Source organism: Dermochelys coriacea, chromosome 9 (genome assembly GCF_009764565.3).
Source record: "Dermochelys coriacea isolate rDerCor1 chromosome 9, rDerCor1.pri.v4, whole genome shotgun sequence".
In the NCBI taxonomy this organism is placed as follows: domain Eukaryota; kingdom Metazoa; phylum Chordata; order Testudines; family Dermochelyidae; genus Dermochelys; species Dermochelys coriacea.
Window position 1 is genome coordinate 12,131,901 of NC_050076.1, and position 14,995 is coordinate 12,146,895.

Below are 14,995 nucleotides of genomic sequence, written 5' to 3' on the forward strand. Positions count from 1 at the left end.
ACTTTAAACCTCTCCCCTCCTTCCCTTTCATTCTCTTGTATGTAATTCCCAGCTGCTGAAGGAACTCTAGTAACTTGCACTGTTCCTTTGTCTCCTTCAACCAATCCCCTCCACCAGCACCACTCAGATGAGCTGGCCTTTTCATAATAATTAGCTCCCTCTCATGCCCTAAGTGATTGTGCAATACATATAGGCTTGGAAGGATTAGATTTGTATCGGTAAATGTTGGCAAATATTGATTTTGCTGCACACGCACAAACTGACAAAAATATTTCTATCTAAATTTACAGATAGGTAAGTAAGAAAAATTCTGCTTGAGAACTTATTACAGTTTGATTTCAGGATATTTACTTTGTATATTTTGACATGTGATGTGGACAATGTGTGTATTAGTAGTTATAAAGCTTTAACTTTTTGAATCTCAGCTATTGCCATTACATAATTACTATCTGACCACCCCCCATAAGTTCTGTGAAAATTTAAATTGATAAAAACTGAAAAAAAACTTGAAACCCATAATTTTACACCACTGTGAACATTTAAATTGGAAAAAAATTGAAAAATGCTTAAAATTAATACCGTTATCCATCAAAATTACAAAACAAAATAAAAATCTAATACTATACTGCATGTCCTCTTTATTTACACACACATCTATGACAACTCTCTAATTTCAGCATGTGCATCATATCAGTGAGATGCATGGAATTTATTTAGAGTGACATTCTGGGTTGGACAGCAAAAGTTTTGGGGAGAGTGTTGCTTGAGCAATGGTAGCTGGAGAATGATGCCTGCAGAAAACAGAAAGTCGTTGCTAGCCTTGGTGGTGGGGTTGTGCTCATGTGTGGTGACTAGCACATCTGTAAAAAGGTTCAGGGTGTGCCAGCCTCAGAACTGAACTCCAAGTGCTAGTGACCGGGGGGCGGGGAGAGACAAGAAGGACCTTGGACACACATCCAGCATGTCTGATCAGACCCCTTTTGGGGTGCTGCACCAGAAACCCCCTCCATTTATCAAGCAGTTCTATCCTAGAAGTCTCTGGCAGGGGAACACTGGGGGGCAATGGCCTCTTGCATCCATCCCTCCCTCCTCCCCCTTCACAACCACCTGGGGAAAGCCAGGGCCTGATGCTTCAGAGAGACCCCGGTTTAAAAACCACAAAACACAGTAAGTGCCATTGCAGTTTACCTTTTCTCGTCATGTCTGTAAGATGTGGAGGTCCTGCCACTGGTCCAAATAAACATCTTAGAGGATTGCCCAGTGGTGACTTTCCTTACTGTGGAGGTCTTGGAGGGATGACGGAAGGACCTAGAAGGAGAGGGATAATCTCTGTCAGTATTCATTTGAAACACAGCGTGTCCATCGTGCTAAGTTCCCGGGCCTGGATTCCTATCCACTTGGCAGTGCTCAGTGGGCTCTGGGCCAAGGAGGTGGACCTTCTGATTATTCGAGGCGATATGTAAAATAATGGAGATGCCCTCTCTGTACCCTTCCAGGAGCTTTGCTTGACACAAAGTTATCTTCTACTTTTTTCTCTCGCTCATTTGTTTTGCTAGCACTGGCTCACATCAGAGATAAGATGTCGTTTCCTTGCCTGTGCTTTACTGCCTGGACAAACACTTGCTTTGCTGTTGGATCAACGTTGCACACGCTCTGGAAAATGAAAACTTCACCTTGGGGTGAACTTCAAGCGCTGGCTAAACAATAGGCTGGAATCTTTTGCTGTTCCCATCACTTTTGTATGCTTTCCTCCTTGGCCAGAGACCTCTTGATACATTTGTTCTAAGCAGCCATAGATTTTAAATAATTATGTGAGCCCATGATGTATTCAGAATGCATTGATCTGTCACCAGACTCATAGTTAAATCTAACTGCAGTTACAGTCCCTCTCCCAGCTGGCATTCTGATTGGCGCTACTTGAGAGAATCATAGCAACTTGACTAGGTGCTCCATTGATGCATGCAGAATAAATGTTGAGGACAGTTTGTTTTCCTTTTTCTATTGCTCATATAATGGATTTACTCTTTGATTGCCAGGATTCTTAGCTGGCTCTTAGGCACTAATATAATAAACACGATTAATAAGATCAGGCTAAGATCATCCATGGGCTGATCTTTCTGGTGAGAGTCTCTGCCAGCATTATACCTTTTCCCCAGCACGTCAACATGATGTATATTAATTAACAGGTTATGTATCTGTTACAGTTCATTATGGGCTCAGTCCTGCAACCCTAAATCAGTCAAAATTCCCAGCTGGGTACCTTGCCTCAGTAAAGATGGAGTTGCAGCACCTGGAGCTATTTATTCTTTTGGAAGTCTATCTGATATCACTATAGACTCTAAAAGGATTTATTGTTCCAAACGTGCTTAGCTGACAGAGTCAGGGTTGTCTTAGAAGCAGAACCATGATTTTGTTTTTTAAATGGGCTCCAATTAATTTCCTCCTACTGTCCCCTTAATCTACACTCCCTTCAGCAAATTCTCCCACTCTAAGATTTATGTTTTCTTTCATACCCCCAACCCACTGCCCACCTGGCACAACCTCCCACTTTATGTCTGCCAAGCAGGCTCTCTATTCTCCGCCTGCCATAGCTCCTTCCTACTGCCTTCTAATTTACAGTGATTTCCCTAAACACTCCCCGAGCACAACTGCTGCCCGGGGCTTTCTCTTTTCTATGGCAGGGCATGATACCAGTAGCATTTCATTTTCAGAGCTTACAATTTAAAGAGGGGAAAAATGTAAAGGAGTTTTGATCTAGGGTTTTGGTTTGGACTCACTTCTCTCTTTTAATTCATCTCTACCTAGGTTTGCCAGGATCCAATTTACTTCTTTATAATTTTGATGGATGTTTATTTTTATTTTTATTGTATTTTTTTATCTATTTGATTTTTCACAGTTTCACCAAATTATGGGTTTTATGCATTTAACATTTTTTATTGATTTAAATTTTCACAGTTGTGGGAAATTGTGGCAGGGGGGAATCAGACAATTATTTATGACAGTAGATGTTGAAATTCAAGGAGTGAAAGCTTTTTAACAGTTAAAGCACAAGTTGTCAACCTTACCTGTCAAAGTATATAAAATAAATATCCTTAAATCAATCCCTAATAAAGTCTCAAAAGAATTTTTCTTACTTTGCCTATTTTATTTATCATCAACAGAAATATTTTTTGTCACTTTGTGTGCATACAGTAAAATCAATGTTTACCAACATTCACCGATAAAAAGCTTATCCTTCCCAACCTAACTATATCTCAATTGGTTCTGAACATTCATCCTTACAAACAGGTGACTTCATGATGCTCAGCATCTCACCAGATCGGGCCCTCAATTGTGAAGTCCCTTTGGGCAGAGGCCATATCTCATTTTATGATTTGTAAAGCGCTGTGTGCATTTATTGCACTATGGAGCAGGACTCAATAATAAAAATGAAATAGTCTGGATTCTAAGTGCCTTAATGTAGAAGCTTTTCATATCTCAGTGGCCATTCCCTAGCTCACTGAGAAATAAACTCGGCTGTTTGTGGTTTCCACTGAGGGTGCACATGCATTCCAGAGTGCTGTTTGTGTAAAAAAAAAAAAATGCTGTAACGCCACCATCTACAAAGTCATACAAAGGGCTGATTCATGAATTTGAGTAGCTGTGAACCTGACTGAGATGGATTTGGAGGGAAAAAAACAGAGCTGGATCTGAGCTGAAATTCAGCTTGGAGTGTGAGAGGGGTGGAATCCAAATCTGGATTTGGATCAGAATTTCACAGCAGGACCCCTATTTCAGTAATGGGGCAAACAAAAACCTTGGGTCTTTTCACTCCAAACTTTGCAGAGGAGTGGGAAGGAGGCTTGACATTTAGAGAAACCACCACCAAAACATTCTGCCAATTTAGGCCTTGGGTGATACCATAAAAAGCTACAATGTATATCAGTGAGTCTGCTTTTTGGCAAGTGCTCAGTGCCATCTTGTTAGCACTGAGCACCCTCAAAATCACACTGAAACTAATAAAATCCATCTGGGGCAGGGACCATCTTTTTGTTCTGTGTTTGTACAGTGCCTGGCGCACTAGGATCATGGTCCATCACTCTGTCTCCTTGGTGCTACCACAAAATAAATCAATAATCTAAGTATTTGTATCACATTTATTGGTGGACGCAGATTAGGCAGGAAGGAGAGCTCTTTGCACCAGCCAAAAAGGAGGGGGAGCACTGCTTAAACAAGCGAGGAAGAAGAAAGGAAGCTGTGTTCTCCTAGTCTCCTTATTTTAATCCCTGATGCTTGTCACTGTGGTAGCTGAACACCTAAACAGTCTTTCCTTTCCTTTTCACCTGAGCAAAAAACCATAGTCAAGGATTAGGGGAACAATGTATAAGAAAAGGCATTTGTGACTAAAATAACTATGGCTTGGAGGATGAAATAGTAGCTACCAGCATCTAATCAATCTGATGACCCATTAAGGAGAGCTTTCAAGCGGTCAGCATAGGTCCTGGAACTAGAGATGTTGGGGGTGCTGCCCCACCCGCTGGCTTGAAATGGTTTCCATTATATACAGGGTTTACAGTTTGGTTCAATGGCTCTCAGCACCCCCACTGTACAAATTGTTCCAGCAGACCTGGCCATAAGAGTAGAGAACTTGGGATACAGGACTCCTGGGTCCTATTCTTGGCTCGATTACTGACTCACTGTGCAGCCATGGGTAAGGCATGGTCTACACTAGAAAATTAGGACAACATAAATACATTGCTCAGGAGTGCGAAAAATCCACACCCCCCAGGGGTGTAGTTAAGCTGACCTAAGTCCCTGTGTAGACAGTGCTAGGCAAACGGAAGAATTCTTCTGTCAATGCAGCTACCACCTCTCTGGGAGGTGGATTACCTACGATGACAGGGGAATCCCTCCCATTGGTGTAGGTAGTGTCTACACTGACGCACTAAAACGGTGCGGCTGTGCTCCTGAAGTGTTTTAAGTATGGACAAGCTCTGTGACACTCAGGTTGACTAAAATGGCCTCTAACATTGGTGGCCTCCATTAGCAAACAGAAAATTGTGGCATCCGATACCATATTTCGTGTCCATTTTTATAAATTGAGGCCTGGCTGGAGCATCAGTTTTCTCAGTCTGTTCATATGAAGCAGTTGTGAGGACTCATTGAAATCTTCAGGAGGAAGGCCTCTAAGGTTCTGTTCACACACAGTCCTATCACTCCTGTTGGTGTCACTTACTGAAAGGTAAAGTTACATATGGTGTGTGAACGGCTAAAACTAAAAGTATTGTAATAGGGCAGCTGAGTGACGCAGCTGGACCTACTGGACGCTGTGCTGATATAGCCTAAACCACTGCGATAGTCATTGGGAGACCTGGAGGAGCTTGGTTATCACAGACTTTGCTCTAAACTAAACACAGCTGAGCATACAGTTGAGGTGATATACAGCTCATGCTGCCTGCATTCAAATTTAGACAGTCCTTCTCAGGTAGGATGAATAATAGCAGCATCACCACAGAGAGCTATGCATCTCCTGACTCACCTAGTCAGAGTGAAGGCTTTGTGATGGCAGCCTTCAAAATGGAGAGGGGTGGCTACAATGCACAGAAGGGTGTATCGGAAGGAAGGAGAGGTCTTTTTCTCTAGGAAAGTTTGAATGATTTCAGAATGTTTCAGAATGCCAGTGCCTTGGAGCTACCCATATGTGATATCATTAATGCTGCCTGCTTCATTAGCTGCACAATCCAAGCCACCCTTCACTATTTAACAGATAATTACATGCCTAATCTTGTGTAAAATTGTAACAGTAATGACATCATAGCAGCCACTCCAAAGGTCAGATGTAAGTGATTTGATTCAGTGTTTTCTTTAGCTGTAAGGGTCAACTATACATTATAATCCTTTCACAGGAACAATGGGGTGTGAAATCTCCAGGATCCTTCTTCTGAGGGCCTTTAGGGGAAAAGAGACATTTCACATGGAGGAATCTGAAACTAAGTTAAAATATGCTGGTTCAGAGGTTTGGTTAGACAACATATGCGTTTCCCTTGCCCTAAGCTTCCTCCCCCTGACCAAATTGTACTGTGAATCCCAGTCCTTATCCAAAACTGCAAAATAATTTACTCGTAGTATTGGAGCAGCCCCACTGATAAAAAGAAATACTTTTTCACACAACATGTAACAAAACTGTGGAAGTCATTGCGGTATGATGTTATTGAGGCTTAGAATTTAGCAAGATTCAGAGAGGGACTGGACATTTATATGAATGACAGCCATCTCCAAATTTATAAAATAGTATCTACTAAAAAGAAAAGAGTTTTGAAATGGATATAAACCCTCAAAATCACGTCTTAAAACAATCTCTGATTATTAAGAGTTAGGAGAGACTTTCCTGTGGGGAAGATGATCCAACATCTGCCTACTGAAGCAGTATCATGTATCTTACTCTGAAGTACTTGATGCTGGGTACTCTCAGAGACAGGATTAGAAGGACTTTGGGTCTGATCCAGTATGGCAATTCTTATGTTCCTCTTTCAGTGGGGTTAATATGGAGATTGGAAAAGGAGGCCATGTTTTAGTTTTTGCAAAATCCAATTGGTCCTTGGGATCAGGGTTCCCTTTTATTTAAATCACCACTGTTCTGGGGCAGGGTCCGGGGGAGCTCCAGGTGTACTGAGGTAAGCAATCTATCAACAGCATTAAAATGGAGTCCAACTCCCACTAGTGTTTTCAAGTACAGGTTACATTTACTCCCTTTCCTGTGCTGCATTTTCTTAGGGGTAGACTTTAGTATCCTCATTCATGATGAGTAGCAGCATTTTCCAGGAGCAGTCCTGCTGCTTTCAATGGCACTACTGTGGCATAAATAGATCTGGGCGAAATGTTTTTTGGCAAATAACAAATATGACAAAAAATGCATTTTGAGAGTCATCAAAACTATTCATGAATTTGGGTTGATTTTGGTAAATAAGTTTCAGCCAAAAAAAAAAGGGAGGGGGGAGGGAGGGGAAATTTCAGAAATGTTAATGGTTTGTTTCACCATTTTTCAAAAGAACTGTTTCAATATTTTGTTTTGAATCAACATGACATTTAGAAAATGTCATTTCAAAATTATGTGCAAATGGTTCATTCAACCTGAACAATTTTTTCTGGTTTTTCATTTGATGTGTGAAAGAAAACAAACAAACAAAAAAATCAATTTAATTTTGAAATTACAATTTTTGTTTTTTGGCCACTGACCCGAAAAATATTAATTATTTGCTCAGCTCTAGTCATAAGGTACTGCTTAACATGAGTAAAGGTGGCAGAACTGGGCCTCTGTGCTTAGCTGTGGAGAAAATGTTTCAGATAAATGGTTTCAATTTTGGTCCACAACTACGTAAATAAAATATCTTACTGCAAACAAACAAACAAAAACTGAAACAATTATGAAACAAAATTGCTCTGTGCTGTTATTAGCTCCTTTAGAAAGAGGAAACAAAGCACAGAGGAGCAATGTTTGCTTTCTATCTAGTGCTTAGCATCAAGAACATTAACTTTTTAGTTCACGTCTTTCAGATCTGTTTGTTGTCCTAGGGATGCAGCAAACTATCCACGGGAGATTTGGCCACTGCTGAACATGGGGGAGGCAATACAGCAATTACACACACACTGTGGGTATTATCCGCACAGTTGTGATGTCACAGGGCTGTAATTATTATATACTCACACTTCAAGGGAAGTGTGATTATGTTGAGTTCAGCAGTTTCTATCTCCATTTAAATGATGTGCAGAGGTACCAACATACAAATGCACCTCAGAAGTAGAAAAAAACTTCAGCTCAGATTTTTACACCCTTGGTATAAATAGACTGTGAAACATCGGTAGCTGCCTAGAACTTAATTGTTGCTGCATACAACAGTCCTTTGGCACTTCCAGCTAGCGTCAGGGATGGAACTCAGATCTTCCTACCTCAGAAGCACAGCGAAAGGAGAATCTTTCTCAGCAGCATAGGGTCTGTGACACATAGCTGAGCAGCTCTGAATTAACCCATTAGAGGGAAATGGATATACATTCTAATCGGGTCATAATAGCATTTATACACTAAAGCCCTACTCCTGCTGAAGTCAATGGTAAAACTCCCATGGATTTTAATGGGGCAGGATTTAGTTCTAATCTAACACTTCTGCCATTTACCATGACAGTAACTGGTAATACATTCCCACTACAGCCCAAATCAATTCAACAGCACGCAAGTCATCATTACAACCAATAATAACAGGTACAGTGCTGTAAATTTAATGGTGCTTTTGATGATCAGGCAAAAAGAGTTTAATATGAGACAGCCAAATACAAGAAAAGAAGTGGTATCACAGTTCAGGGGAAGAGACAGCAAGGAGAACAAGGTACGAAAGATTTCTGGGAGAATGGGTTTGACGTGGGAGAAAGAATGTGTTTGGCGGAATGGATGGGGGAAAGGGTTTCAAGCTGAGAATGGGAACTGGAGTGAAAGAAACAGTCAAGAGAGGGAATGCAGGGAGTGAAAGGAAGAAGGAGGAAATGAGATCAGAAAGGTAGGTGAGGCCACTGAAAGTGGGGATGAGAGAGTTCAACTGGATGTGGTAAAAGACAGAAAGGTCGGGGAGGGATTCAGTTTCTGAACACATTTTTCAAATGTCTAAACCCAACTAATGTTCCATCCAGTTCCTTCCAGAATTGCCACGGCTTCTTCTAAGCCTCTTAGGGGCTAAGAACAAATGTAGTGTGGTTAGGGTGACCAGATGTCCTGATATTATAGGGACAGTCCAGATTTTTGGGTCTTTTTCTTATATAGGCTCATATTACCCTCCACCCCCATCCCGATTTTTCACACTTGCTGTCTGGTCACCCTAAGTGTGGTGTCAGTTTAATATGTGCTCTATCCTGTCCTCCATATGGGACTGCAATGGAGACAGACTCAGTGATCTTAGGAGTCATTTCCATCGTATTACTTCCCGGCGAATTGCACAGGCTCATTTCTCACTAGAAACCCTGCCCACAGTTCAGTCTATAACTACAATGAAGATCGGAAGCTCTTCTGATTTGATTTGAACCTGTTCATCCAACCTTCACGCCGATTACCATCTCTGTTGCCCATCAGCAGTGAGCTCCATTATGCTAAGTGTAGGAGAGGGAATGGTTGCTGATGACTGGGTGATGTCATGGTGGGAGTCTGCTATAGACCACCGGACCAGGGGGATGAGGTGGATGAGGCTTTCTTCCGGCAACTCACGGAAGCTACTAGATCGCATGCCCTGATTCTCATGGGTGACTTTAATTTTCCTGATATCTGCTGGGAGAGCAATACAGCGGTGCATAGACAATCCAGGAAGTTTTTGGAAAGCGTAGGGGACAATTTCCTGGTGCAAGTGCTAGGGGAGCCAACTAGGGGGAGCGCTTTTCTTGACCTGCTGCTCACAAACCGGGTAGAATTAGTGGGGGAAGCAAAAGTGGATGGGAATCTGGGAGGCAGTGACCATGAGTTGGTTGAGTTCAGGATCCTGACGCAGGGAAGAAAGGTAAGCAGCAGGATACGGACCCTGGACTTCAGGAAAGCAGACTTTGACTCCCTCAGGGAACAGATGGCCAGGATCCCCTGGGGGACTAACATGAAAGGGAAGGGAGTCCAGGAGTGCTGGCTGTATTTCAAGGAATCCCTGTTGAGGTTACAGGGACAAACCATCCCGATGAGTCGAAAGAATAGTAAATATGGCAGGCGACCAGCTTGGCTTAATGGTGAAATCCTAGCGGATCTTAAACATAAAAAAGAAGCTTACAAGAAGTGGAAGGTTGGACATATGACCAGGGAAGAGTATAAAAATATTGCTCGGGCATGTAGGAAAGATATCAGGAGGGCCAAATCGCACCTGGAGCTGCAGCTAGCAAGAGATGTCAAGAGTAACAAGAAGGGTTTCTTCAGGTATGTTGGCAACAAGAAGAAAGCCAAGGAAAGTGTGGGCCCCTTACTGAATGAGGGAGGCAAGCTAGTGACAGAGGATGTGGAAAAAGCTAATGTACTCAATGCTTTTTTTGCTTCTGTTTTCACTAACAAGGTCAGCTCCCAGACTGCTGTGCTGGGCAACACAAAATGGGGAAGAGATGGCCAGCCCTCTGTAGAGATAGAGGTGGTTAGGGACTATTTAGAAAAGCTGGACGTGCACAAGTCCATGGGGCCGGACGAATTGCATCCGAGAGTGCTGAAGGAATTGGCGGCTGTGATTGCAGAGCCCTTGGCCATTATCTTTGAAAACTCATGGCGAACGGGGGAAGTCCCGGATGACTGGAAAAAGGCTAATGTAGTGCCCATCTTTAAAAAAGGGAAGAAGGAGGATCCTGGGAACTACAGGCCGGTCAGCCTCACCTCAGTCCCTGGAAAAATCATGGAGCAGGTCCTCAAAGAATCAATCCTGAAGCACTTAGAGGAGAGGAAAGTGATCAGGAACAGTCAGCATGGATTCACCAAGGGAAGGTCATGCCTGACTAATCTAATCGCCTTTTATGATGAGATTACTGGTTCTGTGGATGAAGGGAAAGCAGTGGATGTATTGTTTCTTGACTTTAGCAAAGCTTTTGACACGGTCTCCCACAGCATTCTTGTCAGCAAGTTAAGGAAGTATGGGCTGGATGAATGCACTATAAGGTGGGTAGAAAGCTGGCTAGATTGTCGGGCTCAACGGGTAGTGATCAATGGCTCCATGTCTAGTTGGCAGCCGGTGTCAAGTGGAGTGCCCCAGGGGTCGGTCCTGGGGCCCGTTTTGTTCAATATCTTCATAAATGATCTGGAGGATGGTGTGGATTGCACTCTCAGCAAATTTGCGGATGATACTAAACTGGGAGGAGTGGTAGATACGCTGGAGGGGAGGGATAGGATACAGAAGGACCTAGACAAATTGGAGGATTGGGCCAAAAGAAATCTAATGAGGTTCAATAAGGATAAGTGCAGGGTCCTGCACTTAGGATGGAAGAATCCAATGCACCGCTACAGACTAGGGACCGAATGGCTCGGCAGCAGTTCTGCGGAAAAGGACCTAGGGGTGACAGTGGACGAGAAGCTGGATATGAGTCAGCAGTGTGCCCTTGTTGCCAAGAAGGCCAATGGCATTTTGGGATGTATAAGTAGGGGCATAGCGAGCAGATCGAGGGACGTGATCGTTCCCCTCTATTCGACACTGGTGAGGCCTCATCTGGAGTACTGTGTCCAGTTTTGGGCCCCACACTACAGGAAGGATGTGGATAAATTGGAAAGAGTACAACGAAGGGCAATGAAAATGATTAGGGGTCTAGAGCACATGACTTATGAGGAGAGGCTGAGGGAGCTGGGATTGTTTAGTCTGCAGAAGAGAAGAATGAGGGGGGATTTGATAGCTGCTTTCAACTACCTGAAAGGGGGTTTCAAAGAGGATGGCTCTAGACTGTTCTCAATGGTAGCAGATGACAGAACGAGGAGTAATGGTCTCAAGTTGCAATGGGGGAGGTTTAGATTGGATATTAGGAAAAACTTTTTCACTAAGAGGGTGGTGAAACACTGGAATGCGTTACCTAGGGAGGTGGTAGAATCTCCTTCCTTAGAGGTTTTTAAGGTCAGGCTTGACAAAGCCCTGGCTGGGATGATTTAACTGGGACTTGGTCCTGCTTTGAGCAGGGGGTTGGACTAGATGACCTTCTGGGGTCCCTTCCAACCCTGATATTCTATGATTCTATGATTCTATGACTGCTCTAATTTATACTGGGGACTGACCTGGTGTCTGGAGGGCTTGAGGATCAGGCAGACAAAAAAGAGCACTTTTATTTTCCCTCTTCTTGGCTTCACTGCCATAATGGCGGATGTGGCCCCAAAATGCTATTTGTGTGTGTATTTGCACGGACTCAAGGTCACAAGGGTCTCCTTAGCAGACAGAATACACTGGGAAGATGACAAGGAGTAAAACAAGATTCAGAGAACTGTGACTCTTCCTTCCCCCTCCACAAACAGTTTATAAAGAACAATCCCACTGCTGGAGTATTCCTAAGAATCATTTTGTTCCTGCAAGGCCAATGCCCTTCCCACTGTAATGCTAGGGAGCAGCCCTGAAAATCATTAGATAACTCACTGGAATATTACACAGGGCACTATATTCATGCCACATCACTTATCAAGGTTAGAGTTAAGTGTCTGGATGGGCTTCTAATGCCTATTACCTCTAATTCTTCACCTTTGTATAGAGTCCGAGAAGGATAGTGCGGGTAATGTTTTAGGAAGGCGTGAGAGGCTGATGTTTGTCTGAGGTTTGCCTGTGTTCAGGTTTCTGACAACAATAGGCTCTTTCGAGGCCTCAGTGGGCCATTTATGGCACCAAAATAATGAGATCAATTCTCCTTATGGCATTTCACGTCTTGGATAGGGGGAAATTTGCAAAAAGATCAGCACTTGTGTTAATTTGACACCATAAATTGTGAGGTATTAAAAGGCTTGTGAAAACCATGCATCTGCATAAGATATAATCATTGAGCTGTTTGGGTTTGCCTGAATATGGCTATTTCCTTCATTATCTAGGCTGTGAAGTATTTGGATGCACACTCCTAATATTTCCCAACTGAACAAGTCATTTTCCTCCCAAGGGGAGTCATCTCTGTCCCTCAAGCCTTGAGGATTCCCTACTAGCCCTCAGTTTAATCTTCTACTCCTCCCTGCCTTTCACTCTGTGCTCTGCAATCATGGCCCTTCCCGTTGAAGAGGCCATCAATACCATTTATTACTTAGACAGAATAGTTACTATTCAGTGGTGTGAGGTATTCAGTATTCCTAGTAGCTCAGCAGTCTGCTTTTGCAGTGTTCCTAGCCACAGGTATCCAGAGATAAAGCAAGGACCTAGAACCAGGAGTCAAATCCCACCCTCCCACAAACACAAACTTTGAGGTGTATTAATTGAAGAGAAAGGGACAATCACTTGTGGCTGTGCTCAGTTCTGAGACACAAGATGGGGTGTAAATAAGAGTAATAATGCGATACATTTCAGAGGAAAATATAGACTGAATATTAGGAAAAGTTTCTTAGCTATGAGGTTTGCTAGAGTGTGGAACCATCGCCCAAAGAGAGTGGTGGAATTACTGTTAATTAAGATCTTGCCTGCCTGATTCAAGGGATGGCCCAAAAGGAGTTTTCTAAGCCCAGCATCAATGATTCTAAGGCCACACAGCAGGTCAATAATAAAGCTGAGAATGGAACTCAGATTTGCTGACTCCCAGTCCTGTTCCTTAAACACAAGACTGACCTTCTTCCTTGACTCAGTGGTAGTTTTGCCTGTGTAAGGGTAACCCATACACCTTCTGGGTATGGTGTTCTGTCCCATCTAGTGGCACCGAGACTATGTAAAGAGAGAGATAAAATGAGGCTGCTCTACAGCCTGAGCTAACAGCCAGGTGGCTTTTAGCTCATGTGATAGAGGCTCAAGCACTAAGCTCCAGAGGCCCCAGGTTCAATCCCACCCACCAATGACCAGGGTCTGTCGGTGTTACATAAAGACGGCAGGATCAGACTCACCTGTATACAAAGAACTCTAAAGTACTGTAATAGAGAAACTATTGCATTGTATACCAGAGCAGCAAGAACAAATACCCAGTCTGTGAGCATATAAAACCAGTGGCATTCAGGCTAATAGTGTTCACAGGAATAAAGGCTTCAGGAGGTGGTATTTCTTGGAAAATCTCCCCCTCCCCCCCCTCCCAGTTACGTGGGTCAAAATACCTGCTCTTCCTGCAGGTCTTTACATTAATGCCAACATTTGCTGAGCTGGTTCTGCTTGAGACCATTACCAAAAATAAATACCTGTGACTTGGAGCTGAGGAATCCTGGGTTCTATCCTTGGCTCTGCCTCTGGGTATGTCTGTGCGGCAATCATGGGGTGTGACTGCAGCTCCAGTTGACTTAGCTGAGCTAACTATTTCAGGTACTGGAGCAGCGACGCTACAGCAGCCCATGCTTCAATATGGCTCGTACAAGCCTTCCTGAGACCCTGCGTAATTGCTCATGTGGCTAGCCCATGCTGAAGTACGTTCTGCCACAGCTTCACTACTCCAATACCTGAGCTAACTATATTCAAGTTAGCTTGTTTATGTCTACACAAGCTGCAGTCACATTCTGCATAGACATACCCACTAGCAAGTCATTGTCTCCAGGCCTCAGTTTACTCAGTTTAATCCTCAGTAGAATGGAGATAATATTCCTCCTCTGTACTTGTGCGGACTATTTGTATGGCACCTTGAGACGACTGAATGACTAAAGAAAAGCCAGCCTTTATTATTCTCATCATCTTCTGGTGATGATGAGTTTGCAGTCCCAGCACGTGGCAATCACCTCTCTTGGCGCACTGCAGTCAACGGGGATCATCGTCCCTGGGGAACAGCCAGGGATAATTGTCACCTCTGCCTGTCAAGACACAGTAAACATTTTAAAGCCTTCTGTGCCCTGTCAATTGTAAATGCATTTGTATTTACGTAGGAAATGACATGTTGGACAAGCACTATATTCATCATTTCAAAAGCTCCCAGGGTGCTGGGGAGGGCAGGGACTATAGGTAAAATGGTACAGCTTTGTGTGGTGTGTCCAGCAGCAGGAACAATGGCAGCAGAAAAAGTCCGGGAGGCATGAGTCTCCACTGTCTTCATAGCACACAGAACCCCATTGGGACTTGAGTGGAGAAGTTTAAGATTTGGAATCTAGCCCTAACAGAGATCTCAGGAGACTATATTAAGGAGGAAGGATGTTGAAGGCAACAACGATGGAAGTTCACATTTGAGTCACACAGTCAGTGTTTGAATCTTACTGGCACGACCAGCATTGTCACATATAAACAGGAGCTGCATGGAAAGGAGGGGACATAGGGCAGGCAAAATAAAAACTGTGGTTCTCTCTGGCATTAGCCCTCAATTTCTATCTTAGACTAGAACATAGACTGGTGGTGGTTTGCTTCCAGCATAGAGCTTGAGCTGGAGTCTTCATCCTACTTCTCAATGCCAAAAATAC

The 14,995-nt window shown here is 43.3% G+C and overlaps 1 protein-coding gene across 6 annotated transcripts in view; it reads right to left on the bottom strand.

Moving 5' to 3' along the window:
* Nucleotides 1-14,995, bottom strand: part of KCNMB2 (potassium calcium-activated channel subfamily M regulatory beta subunit 2) — a 244,696-nt gene that overhangs the window by 25,553 nt on the left and 204,148 nt on the right. For all 6 annotated transcript variants that reach the window (XM_043492483.1, XM_038416615.2, XM_038416617.2 and 3 more), the window contains exon 2: nt 1,189-1,308. In XM_043492483.1, coding sequence (XP_043348418.1) covers nt 1,189-1,308 — 120 coding nt within the window. The remainder of the gene's footprint in view (nt 1-1,188; nt 1,309-14,995) is intronic.